General features: G+C 41.3%; 1 protein-coding gene across 5 annotated transcripts in view; it reads left to right on the forward strand.

Moving 5' to 3' along the window:
- The window catches only part of LOC139423173 (transcriptional regulator Erg-like), a 94,740-nt gene that overhangs the window by 25,445 nt on the left and 56,172 nt on the right, over nt 1-13,123 (forward strand). For all 5 annotated transcript variants that reach the window (XR_011635808.1, XM_071174886.1, XM_071174888.1 and 2 more), the window contains exon 2: nt 11,355-11,434. Coding sequence is in view for 4 of the 5 variants with exons in the window: in XM_071174886.1 (XP_071030987.1) it covers nt 11,396-11,434 (39 nt within the window). In the remaining variant the exon portion in view is untranslated. The remainder of the gene's footprint in view (nt 1-11,354; nt 11,435-13,123) is intronic.

The raw sequence follows: 13,123 nt of genomic DNA on the forward strand, positions 1-13,123 counted from the left end.
ATGATATATTAGATTGTAAACAGTCATGGTCAAAACATATTTATTCTATTGTATTAAAGATGGGGATAGGTTTGTATGTGATAAATAGATGCTCTGCTTTTTTAACCTTACATGCAACCAAACAAGTCCTGCAAGCTTTGGTTTTGTTGCATCTTGACCATTGCACAGTTCTATGGTCAGGTGCAGCAAAAAATGATCTAGAAAAGCTACATCTGGCCCAGAACAGAGAAGCACGCCTCGAATGTACATAGAGGGCCAATGTCAATAACATGCAGGTTAATCTCTCCTGGGTCAAAGTGGAGGAGAGATTGATTGCATCAATGCTTGTCTTTGTAAGAAGTATTGATGTTGAAGTTGTCTGTTCAGCCAGTTAACACACAGCTCAAGACCTACACATACCCACAAGACATGCAATCAGGGTTCTCTTCACAGTCCCCAAGTCCAGAACAGAGGCTGGGAGACGCAGAGTACTGTATAAAGCAATGACTACATGGAAATCTCTTCCATCTCAGGTAACTCAGGCAAACAATAAAATCAGTAAAAAAAACAGATAAAACATAACCTCATGGAACAATGCAGACTGTGAAGAGACACACACACACACACACACAGACTCAACACAGACTCAACAGCCTTTGTTTCTCAAATGACTGCCTCAAATGACTGAGTGGCTGAGTGGGTCAAATCGGAGGGCATGTTGTCCGGACCTCTGGCAGTCTCTATGGGGGTGCCACAGGGTTCAATTCTCGGGCCGACTCTTTTCTATGTATACATCAATGATGTTGCTCTTGCTGCTGGGGATTCTCTGATCCACCTCTACGCAGACGACACCATTCTGTATACTACTGGCCATTCTTTGGACACTGTGTTAACTAACCTCCAGACGAGCTTCAATGCCAGACAACTCCCCTTCCGTGGCCTCCAACTGCTCTTAAATGCAAGTAAAACTAAATGCATGCTCTTCAACCGATCGCTGCCCGCACCTGCACGCCCGTCTAGTATCACTACTCTGTACGGTTCTGAGAATATGTGGACAACTACAAATACCTAGGTGTCTGGTTAGACTGTATACTCTCCTTCCAGACTCACATCAAGCATCTCCATTCTAAAATTAAATCTAGAATCGGCTTCCTATTTCGCAACAAAGCATCCTTCACTCATGCTACCAAACATACCCTCGTAAAACGGACTATCCTACCGATCATCGACTTCGGCAATGTAGTTTACAAAATAGCCTTCCACACTCTACTCAGCAAATTGGATGCAGTCTATCACAGTGCCATCCGTTTTGTCACCAAAGCACCATATACTACCCACCACTGCGTCCTGTATGCTCTCGTTGGCTGGCCCTCACTTCATATTCTCACTGGTCACCATAGCAGCATCCACCTGTAGCATGCGCTCCATCAGGTATATCTCACTGGTCACCCCCAAAGCCAACTCCTCTTTGGCTGCCTTTCCTTCCAGTTCTCTGCTGCCAATGACTGGAACAAATTGCAAATATCACTGAATCTGGAGACTCATATTTCCCTCACTAACTTTAAGCATCAGCTGTCAGAGCAGCATACAGATCATTGCACCTGTACATAGCCATCTGTAAATAGCCCACCCAACTACCTCATCCCCATATTGTTATTTATTTTTTTGTTCCTTTGCACCCCAGTATCTCTACTTGCACATTCGTCTTCTGCTCATCTATCACTCCAGTGTTTAATTGCTGAGTTGTAATTGTTTCGCCACTATGGCCTATTTATTGCCTTACCTCCCTAGTCTTACTTCATTTGCACACACTGTATATAGACTTTTATATTGTGTTACTGACTGTACGTTTGTTTATTCCATGTGTAACTCGTTGTTGTTTGCGTCGCACTGCTTTGCTTTATTTTGGACAGGTCGCAGTTGTAAATGAGAACTTGTTCTCAACTGGCCTACCTGGTTAAATAAAGGAGATGTATATATATTTTTTTAAAGACTAGAGAATAAAATAAAATAAACACACACACACACACCCGTACACACTGACACACATACTCTACACAGACTCACACATTATTCTTAGTATTATTAATTTCTTTCTTCTTCTCTCTATTCTCTTTCTTATAAATGTAATAAATATTTGTATTGTTCTTTAGTCGTAGTGTTCTTAGTTTAAGTTTGTGTTGCAGATCCTGTCCATTAGTGTTCTGTATTTTGTTATGTTCCATGTTTTGTGTGGCGCTCAGGAAGAATAGCTGCTGCTTCATCAACAGCTAATGTCCCCCCCAAAAAATTATGAATCACTAGAGGTTGAGGCATAAAGCATGATGTTTTAATTGTTGGCATGCATAGTGGACTCTTCTTGACATTACACTACTTTTACACTAGAAACATTGATATAAACTGTGGTAAAGGGGCATTACACAAAACAATTCAAAGATTAATTGTCAAGATGAATACAAGATGATGCCGAACCTTTGGTGGTTTACACACTAGATTACTGGGAGTTATACTGTATATAGAGTGTGCGACTCTTTTTATTTTTGATAACCTACAGCTTACTCGCTGTTAGTCAGCACCTGTACTAACTTTTAGTGTGTGTGCCAAATCATGCTTTTCACAAGATAAATACACACCCCATGCCATTGATTGTGTAGAGCCAGCTGTATGCCTCAACACCAACAGGAAAAGATGAACACCATATCATTTCCAGATCTTATATGGTGCTTATCGTTTTCATTTATTTGTATTTTCTTTGCATATGTTTATCTACACAATAAATGGCCTGGGATGTGGACTTAAAGGGGTAGTTCCCACAAATTAAGAAAATGCATATTGGCTTCCTTACCCTGTACACAGTCCATAAATGAGTTAAGACAGCAATTCATGCTTGGGTTTTCTTTAGCTTGTCACTGTCTCCAACTTTTTAGCATTTATAGCACGAAACCAATGTAAGTTAATATTTTTCTCATTTCATTTACAAATCATTTTAAAGGAGCTATGCAATACATTTTTGACACTTTGGGATGATTTGGAGATGGAATGTGGAAATGCTTATATCGGGGATATCCACTTGCATTGGTTTTGTGCTTTAAATGCTAAAAGAAAACTAAGCATGGATTGCTGTCTTACCTTGTCCATCGACTGCTTACAGGGTAAGGAAACCAATGTACTGTACCAATGTCATTTTGTAATTCGGGTGACCTATGCCCATAAGACTACTTTTGAGGTATGAAAGATCTAACAAACATAACATTTGAGTGTAATGCCACTTTAGGGATTGTGTAATAATGAGGTAGTCTAATAAACAGAACAATTGGATTAATCTAAACTTGGTGTTATTAAGATTGGCAGATAAGGAAAGAAGAGGGCTGCATCAAAACCATCGAGAGCAACTGTACAGAAATCCAGAGCTGATTGAGGAGTCCAGAAGAAAGGAAAGAGAGATATAAAGAGAGGAAAATTGCAGACAAGAGTGTTATTGAGACCTTTTATTTAATTAGGCAAGTCAGTTAAGAACAAATTCTTACTTACAATGACATCCTAGGAACAGAGGGTTAACTTCCATGTTCAGAGGCAGAACGACAGATTTGTACCCTGTCAGCTCGGGGATTCGATCTAGCAACCTTTCAGTTACTGGCCCAACGCTCAAACCACTAAGCTACCTGCCGCCCTTACAGAAAGGTTTGGTAACAATGTACATTACACTGCTTTTATATACCTGTGTTGTAACCAGGGCTCTAAATGACACATTTTCATTGGTAACAGTGGTTTTCGTTGGTAGAAAAATTAGGAGCACAACATAATATTAGATTTTTAAATTGATTGAGATGTAGCCAACATTAGGCCTATGTGAATCCTACTTACTTTTTAAGCCCTTCCTCTGAAGAAAATATAAATGTTCCTTTCTTTCTGTGCCAAAAAATGTTTGCATTTACTAGTAAAGTTACCAGGTTGTTAGTATGGCTGCACAATATGGGTAAATAATCTACTTGCGATTTTTATACCAAATATTATTATTTGACTTGCAATATAGATCAAAACACTTGGATGAACTGTTGGAATCATAGACATAGAAGGATTATTCTAATGCTATGGTTGGTGTTATTTGGCATGACAACAAATTCAAAAGCCAATTAGGAGTTATGACAGCGTAGGAACTAAAGTGTTGGTCGGTGTTTAATCACATTCGAATAGCATTTAGGCAAACATTTTAGAATAGGCTAACTGATTCAGAAAATACCGTTGCACAAACAACATGCTGATTTGGGGCGGCAGGTAGCTGTGCTGGGTGGCGGTGGGGAATTAGTTAATATGGTTAAAAATGATATTTTTTGCTCTTGATGAAGTACCGTTTGCTCATTTGATCATTACCATAATGCGGTCTCTACCGCAACATGGATCTCATTACTGAAATGCGTCATCAATGATAAAATATTCCTTGAATAATATGACACAATTAAAAATATTTAAGCTGTGCATAAAATGGGTCATTTGTGTACTTTTTATATTAATAAACATAAATAAATATAAAAAACAGGTTATGAACATGCCACGCATTACAGTAATGAGATAACTGATTTAAATGTTAAATGAAAATATACTTAATACCAAAATTTCGTATTTTTTTATGAAATATTGTTGTAGTAACCTTGCTATGGGTTTTTTCAAACTCTACAAGTGTTTACGGTAATGAGATTGTTCTGTGCACAGTCTTGGAAATCTGAACAGTTAAGATAATTTAACATGGACAATAATTTGAGATGGTATTTTATCCATAACAAAATAAAAATAAATTGCCTTTGTCTTTTCAAAATTTACCAAGAGTAATACCAAGTTTGGGAGAATCACCAACGTGGAGGAGGTGTTGTTGCCAATCCTCACAGCCTGTGGTTTGCCCATCAGGAAGTCCAGGATCAACAATAGTGTTGAATGCTGAACGGTAGTCAGTGAACATCATTCGCATATATACACAGTAGGTGTTCCTCTTGTGCTATAGCATGTGCTATTCTAAGCGTAAAAGTGGAGACAGACCATAGCTTGAGGAAAGTGAGATAGATGGAGTAACATGGACTTCTACAGACAGATATGAACAGGCATAATATACTGTATAATATACTGTATCTTTCTAAAGAATATCATAGCAGCACTTTGGCAGCAAAAATGTAGAATGGTGTATTTTCCTAAACAGTAATCATATAGCATTTGTGAGGAATAATCTGTTGAAGCCTTGCACTTACAGAGCACCTTCATCATATGGCAAAAACAATGCAACACCACAACAGTGAGGAACACGCCAACATTTCTGACTGCAGAATCACGAGACCAAAGTGTGCCTGTGTGTGTCTCTGTGTCTGTGTCTGTCTGCGTCAGTGTGTGTGCAGGCCAACCTTTCTCCACAACCAAATGTGCCTAATTTGCTGAAAATTCTGTATGCTAAGTAGTGTAATTATTTAAGGACTATTAGAGCAAGGCTGGAACTTGCGTATGCTGACTACTCTATCAAAGACACAGTTCACCCCACAAAGACATAGTAGTTCACCCTACAACTTCCCAATACACTCTCCAAGATCTACCAGTGTTTTTTCTAAATTAATTATCTTGTGTGTGTCACTGTAAAACAACACCATCAGTCAGCCATGCAGCACAGCCCCACACTGAGATCATGGGGCAATTTTAGAGAAATAAAATTAGATAAAATATGAATGAGATACAGATGACTGAAAACGCTCGAGATCGCTGATCCATGCCAGTGTGCTTTTTTCCTTTCTTTTAAAGGACGTATAAATAATAAAGAGGGCTGTGCAAATTGCATTTTATGTGAATGTGGGTGGCTTCCTCTAAGTAGGACTCGCTAAATGCCTTTAAATGTTTTTTTAAATAGCTAAAGATAGGTTGCGTGGGAGTCTGGGAGAGGTGATCGGGCACATTTTGTTGTTTTCCAACTAATGTGACATTAAATGGTGGAGTTTGTGGTCTCTGTAACCTAATGATGGCACCACTGAGATTGACTGAGGCCAATGATGTCAGTATGACCAGTACACAATGCCCATTGGCTTTGGTTGTTAATATAACAGGCTGGTTCTGAGTTTACATTTACAACACACACTGTCATCAGCAGCACCACAGCTATTGAAAATATGATGTGACAAACACTGGTTGAATCAATGTTGTTTCCATGAACTTTCATTGAACCAACGTGGAATAGACATTGAATTGACGTCTGTGCCCAGTGGGACTCCATTTCGGGCCATTTGGGAATATTTTGATCCACATTGCTGATCTATCGTGTCTGTCAACATCAAGGACAAATGAGCTATCAAAGCTGTTGTCATACTAAATTGTGGACATTGATATGGACATGGCATAGTAGTCAGAATAGTCCGGCCTATCATTTAACTAAATGGAAGAAATTAGGCCATAGTAACCAAGTCAATTTGTTGACCAATACGTATCCCATCTTCACATATAGTATCAATAGGATATTGAGCTCTATTTTCATCTGGCATTAAGCCAGCGCAAATGTCAAACTCTCGCTTGTTTGAAATTTCGACCTATTAAAGCCGGCATTCTTCTATTTTCAAACCGTAGCGCAAGAATTGTCAATTTACCTGTCTTATATGAGCTCACTTGCGCTGAGGTGGGAGGAGTGGCAATATCTGAGGTGTGTCCATAAAAACGTGTGCCAGAGTGCCAATTTCATTATGCGCTGGTGGAGATATTTAAGACCAACCGAAATCTGGCATGGATTTTGACAACGGAAGCACAGCCTATCCAGCTGTGACGCACAGTGCCCGTATGCACATGGATCAAGAGAGATTATGCTTTTTGTGTCCGTAAACCTCGCATTTAGAAACACACAAATACTGTATATATTATTATTTTTCTTCCTAAACACCAAGCGTAGCCTCCTCTCAACGAGGGCTGTTTTTTGGTCATTCCCAATACATTAGCCAAGTAGTTAAGACAATCGATAAAGGGTTTGGCTCATGAGACCGCTTCAAAATATATCTTACTCATCAAAGCTTTATTGAAAGATCAAGTTTGGCTGCAGCAAAACAGTAAGCAAACATCCCTCTATAACTATGTAGGCTATTACATTATTTTAACCAGATCCTGTTATTATTTTGGATGTGCCTAAAAACCCCACCATGTGCGTATTGAGAACATGCCTCACACATACAGTGTATTCAGACCCCTTCAGTTTTTCCATATTTTGTTGTTACAGGTCAAATGGATTAAATAAAACATTTTCCTCGTCAATCTATACACAATACCCCATAATGACAAAGTCAAAACAGGTTTTTAGAAACTTTTTCATATTTATAAAAAAACAAAAACAGAAATACCTTATTTATATAAGTATTCAGACCCTTTGCTGAGACTCTAAATTTAGCTCAGGTGCACCCTGTTTCCATAAATCATCCTTGAGATGTTTCTACAACTTGATTGGAGTCCACCTGTGATAAATTCAATTGATTGGACATAATTTGTAAAGGCACACAACTGTCTATATAAGGTCCTACAGTTGACAGTGCATGTTAGAGCAAAAACCAAGCCATGAGGTCGAAGGAATTGTCTATAGAGCTCAGAGACAGGATTGGGTCGAAGCACAGATCTGGGGAAGGGTGCCAAAACATTTCTGCAGCATTAAAGGCCCCCAAGAACACAGTGGCCTCCATCATTCTTAAATGGAAGAGGTTTGCGACCACCAAGACTCTTCCAAGAGCTGGCCGCTCGGGGGAAGAGGGCCTTGGTCAGGCAGGTGACCAAGAACCCAATGATCACTTGGACAGAGCTCTGGAGTTCCACTGTGGAGAAGGGAGAACCTTCCAGAAGGACAACCATCTCTGCAGCACTCCACCAATCAGGCCTTTGTGGTAGAGTGGCCAGACGGAAGCCACTCCTCAGTAAAAGGCATGACAGCCCGCTTGGCGTTTGCCAAAAGGCACCAAAAGGACTTTCAGACCATGAGAAACAAGATTCTCTAGTCTGATGAAACCAAGATTGAACTCTTTGGCCTGAGTGCCATGCGTCACATCTGGAGAAGCATGGTGGTGGCAGCATAATGCCGTGGGGATGTTTTTCAGCGGCAGGGACTGGGAAACTAGTCAGGATAGAGGAAAATATGAATGGAGCAAAGTACAGAGAGATTCTTGATGAAAAACTACTTCGGAGTGCTCAGGACCTCAGGCTGGGGCAAAGGTTCACCGTCCTTGAGTGGTCCAGCCAGAGCCCGGACTTGAACCAGATCGAACATCTCTGGAGAGACCTGAAAATAGCTGTGCAGCGACACTCCCCCATACAACCTGACAGAGCTTGAGAGGATCTGCAGAAAATAATGGGAGAAACTCCCCTAATATAGGTGTGCCAAGCTTGTAGCGTCATACCCAAGAAGACTCGAAGGCTTTAACTGCTGCCAAAGTTTCTTCAACAAAGTACTGAGTAAAGGGTCTGAATACTTATGCAAATGTTATATTTCAGTTTTTTATTATTAATAAATGTGCAAACATTTCTAAAAAACTGTTTTTGCTTTGTCGTTATGGGGTTATTGTGTGTAGACTGATGAGGGGGGAAAAAACAATTTAATACATTTTAGAATAAGACTGTAACGTAACAATATGTGTAAAAAGTAAAGGGGTCTGAATTATTTTCGAATGCACCGTACAATACAATATACGGAAGCCTAGTATGTTTTATTTGAGGAGAAGTGCGATGCGTTAAGGACTATACACGTTGAAACCAATTACAACAATGTTGGCTGTCAACATTCCAAACATATTAAAACAAACAATGGATGTTGCTATCACTTGTTCCTGCAGTTTATGCTATTTAATAAACTGTAGTATCAATTCACAATAGACTACAATGAGAATATTTCGTAATTGTAGTTGATGACAACGCAAAGACAGTCACAAACCTACAGAATTTGAGACAAACGCATGCAGTATTAAGCCATGGAACGTCTTGATTGGCCAGTGAATGGCCAAGCCCTCGTGACGCCTACAACTTGTTTATTCATCAAAACCCAGCCCTTTCACGCCACCGCAAGCCATTGCGCTCATAATAACGGCTGTGAAAATAGCAAAAACATTTGCGACACCCCCCCCTGGACCTATAGCGCTACCGCCAGAGCTTAGATTTACCATTGCATTAAGCTTGTTAAAATAGAGCCCAAAGTGTACTCTTGTTCATTTTTTCTTACCGCCATACCTTTTCAATTTAGTGCTTAATCTCAATCTTAATCTGAGCCACTTTAAAATGAATTACTTGGCTGTGATGTCACTCGCCACTCTTTTCCTTGCCTGGAGCATTTTTACTCTCTGGAAAGTTTTATTTCTCTCAAAGAAAACAGGGCATAATTATAAGTGCTCTGGCTGAAATGACATGCCACTGGCTGCAGCAGCAGCAGCATAACTCTATCCCTGGCTGGGTATGCCTGTCACTCACTCTACACCAGAGATGGGCAACTTTGATGGGGTTGGGGGCCAAAAATAAATCTGAATTCATCATGAGGGGTGGCAGTGACTTGCGGGTCTGCGTACCCACATTCATATCCTTTTGGGGTCCATACGTGAAATTTTGTTGGAGTGCCCCCCCCAGCTTGTGAGCAAAACATGTTAGCGCCATCCATCTTGGCAGCGGTGAGAATGTTAATTTCCTGCAATTCTACACATTTTTACAATGGGGCGGAGAGAAGATTTAGCAATTTTATAACTAATTTCATGTGGTGGAGAGAAATGTTTGCAGTTTTTGAATGTGATATCTAAGTGAGAGTGACTAACACTATGTCTAACTGGCCATGAAAGAGATTATTGGCAGATTCCAATATCATGTTTCTTATAGGCCAACACCAACCAATTATGAATGTGGCATATTGCACAAAGAGTTATTATTCTGTGGTATCTTTTTCTTGCTTTATTTGAGTTGCAGGAGTACCTTTCCCTGGTATATTTTGTGTGTGTGTGCATGTGTGCTCCGTTTGCTGTGGTGGCTGGCCTCCATGGGTGTTCTGGAATATGTTGGGATGTTCTCTGTGTTCTCTGTGTGTCGTGGCTCCCTGCTCTGTGTGTGCTGTTATGTTAAGTGTGTGTGCTCTGGCGTGTATGTGTGTGATGATAAATTGGCCCTCCTGGTTGCCTTTGGTTCCCCACAGGGTATCAGAGTACTGCAGGCAGTAGGGCGACAGAGTGAGTGGGAGGCCACTATGTTGGGCCAAAAGGGCACCCATTATGACATCCTCAGGGTATGATGTCACCTGGCCTGTTGGCCATCACCTTAGCAATGCCTAACTTGAATCCACGCTTCACTGGTACCTGCTGGATACCAGTGTCCCTCAGAGAAAGAAAAAGGAAGCAGACACTCTTTGGGCAAGATGTTTTTTTCTATAAATAATATGGAGTGTAATTGTTGGAGGTCAGTGGCCTGTACATACGGCCCATCGTGGTTAAAGTGTGGGCTGTTCAAGAGCTGCTTAGACTGCATGCCTCCTTCTCCTACACACACACACACACACACACACACACACACACACACACACACACACACACACACACACACACACACACACACACACACACACACACACACACACACACACACTCTCCCCTCGCCCCACCCCTCCACACACTCCCCTCCTCTCCATGACAATGATAATGAAGCAATGACACGGGATAATCAGAGCGTCCCGTTGCTTAACGAAGTATAAATAATAAACAAGTGCGGCGGTGGCGTCTGGGCCCAGCCTTTGATTAACATGCGTAATCATGCGTAAGTAATTACAGCCGGCTTAGCTCCCAGTGGCCGGGGGGCCGCTTGCTGTCTGTGCACTGATGGCTCCCAGATGTGGCTGGTGGGACGGAAGAGAGGCGAGGAGAGCCCAGGGCGAGTGAGAGACGTGCCTACCTCTCCAGCCCCACTGGTTAACTCTAATGGGCCACATATTATGACCCAATGGAGCTTTTATGTGCCTGACATTCACAGCGACAGTCGGCCGTGACCGTACAAGCTGTTTATTTATGGAACTGGGGGGATTGCCCCGTCACGCTAAATGGAGGTCTCTGTCTAGAGTCGTTTCCCCATGGCGGGGTTAGTGCTCATCCACGGTGTCAGCATTGTGTCGTCTATGTGGGTCCTGCCAAGGCTAGACGCCTTTGTTAACCGATGGGTGTCCCCCAGTGGCTAGGGGACACAGGTCATTACCAAAATGATTAGAACAGTCCCTATAATACACAGTAATACAGTACACACAGAAATATATTAGTAATGATTTCACAATATTATTGATATTGAATGGCAATATCCCCATCACTTTCTCACTCTCTCCCATCTATCATTTTCCCTCTCTCTCTCTCTCTCTCTCTCTCTCTCTCTCTCAGGCTGTGTGTGCTGCTCGTGTCTCTGATGTCAGCCGGGGGTCATGATTCAGACTGGAGCAGATCCTGCAGGCCCCACCAAAGTAAGTCCACTGGTCCAGACAACATCTCTACACTTAACCTTGTCCATACTGCATTGGATCAGCTGTACCATTAAAACCTCTCAGACGTAAAGTCGGATGTCCCTCCTACCATTTCATTCGCTCTTCCGACTGTCCATTAACTCCTGGCTGAACCCTATATCACAGCCACTAACAACGTATATGCCTAGAATCCTTACATGGTAATGCAGCAGGAGAGAGTGGTTTCTTCGCTGTATCACATGCAGAGATTGATTTATAGCCAGTAATCTAAATCAATAGATTTTAAACAAAACCCTTTTTCTGTTGGTCATAGACAGACAATATTAATACGACGTGAAAGGCAAGTTCCTAACGAGTTCAGAAAGCCAAGCTAGAGCTCTGTGAGACGTTCACAGCGATGGGGCAGACATTTTGATCATTTGAGACCTTTAGAAAATATGCACATTTCCTTTAACACTAATTATACAAATACAGTGCCTTGCGAAAGTATTCGGCCCCCTTGAACTTTGCGACCTTTTGCCACATTTCAGGCTTCAAACATAAAGATATAAAACTGTATTTTTTTTGTGAAGAATCAACAACAAGTGGGACACAATCATGAAGTGGAACGACATTTATTGGATATTTCAAACTTTTTTAACAAATCAAAAACTGAAAAATTGGGCGTGCAAAATTATTCAGCCCCCTTAAGTTAATACTTTGTAGCGCCATCTTTTGCTGCGATTACAGCTGTAAGTCGCTTGGGGTATGTCTCTATCAGTTTTGCACATCGAGAGACTGACATTTTTTCCCATTCCTCCTTGCTAAACAGCTCGAGCTCAGTGAGGTTGGATGGAGAGCATTTGTGAACAGCAGTTTTCAGTTCTTTCCACAGATTCTCGATTGGATTCAGGTCTGGACTTTGACTTGGCCATTCTAACACCTGGATATGTTTATTTTTGAACCATTCCATTGTAGATTTTGCTTTATGTTTTGGATCATTGTCTTGTTGGAAGACAAATCTCCGTCCCAGTCTCAGGTCTTTTGCAGGTCTTTTGCAGGTTTTCTTCCAGAATGGTCCTGTATTTGGCTCCATCCATCTTCCCATCAATTTGAACCATCTTCCCTGTCCCTGCTGAAGAAAAGCAGGCCCAAACCATGATGCTGCCACCACCATGTTTGACAGTGGGGATGGTGTGTTCAGCTGTGTTGCTTTTACGCCAAACATAACGTTTTGCATTGTTGCCAAAAAGTTACATTTTGGTTTCATCTGACCATAGCACCTTCTTCCACATGTTTGGTGTGTCTCCCAGGTGGCTTGTGGCAAACTTTAAACAACACTTTTTATGGATATCTTTAAGAAATGGCTTTCTTCTTGCCACTCTTCCATAAAGGCCAGATTTGTGCAATATACGACTGATTGTTGTCCTATGGACAGAGTCTCCCACCTCAGCTGTAGATCTCTGCAGTTCATCCAGAGTGATCATGGGCCTCTTGGCTGCATCTCTGATCAGTCTTCTCCTTGTATGAGCTGAAAGTTTAGAGGGACGGCCAGGTCTTGGTAGATTTTCAGTGGTCTGATACTCCTTCCATTTCAATATTATCGCTTGCACAGTGCTCCTTGGGATGTTTAAAGCTTGGGAAATCTTTTTGTATCCAAATCCGGCTTTAAACTTCTTCACAACAATATCTCGGACCTGCCTGGTGTGT

This window comes from Oncorhynchus clarkii, chromosome 12 (assembly GCF_045791955.1).
Source record: "Oncorhynchus clarkii lewisi isolate Uvic-CL-2024 chromosome 12, UVic_Ocla_1.0, whole genome shotgun sequence".
In the NCBI taxonomy this organism is placed as follows: domain Eukaryota; kingdom Metazoa; phylum Chordata; class Actinopteri; order Salmoniformes; family Salmonidae; genus Oncorhynchus; species Oncorhynchus clarkii.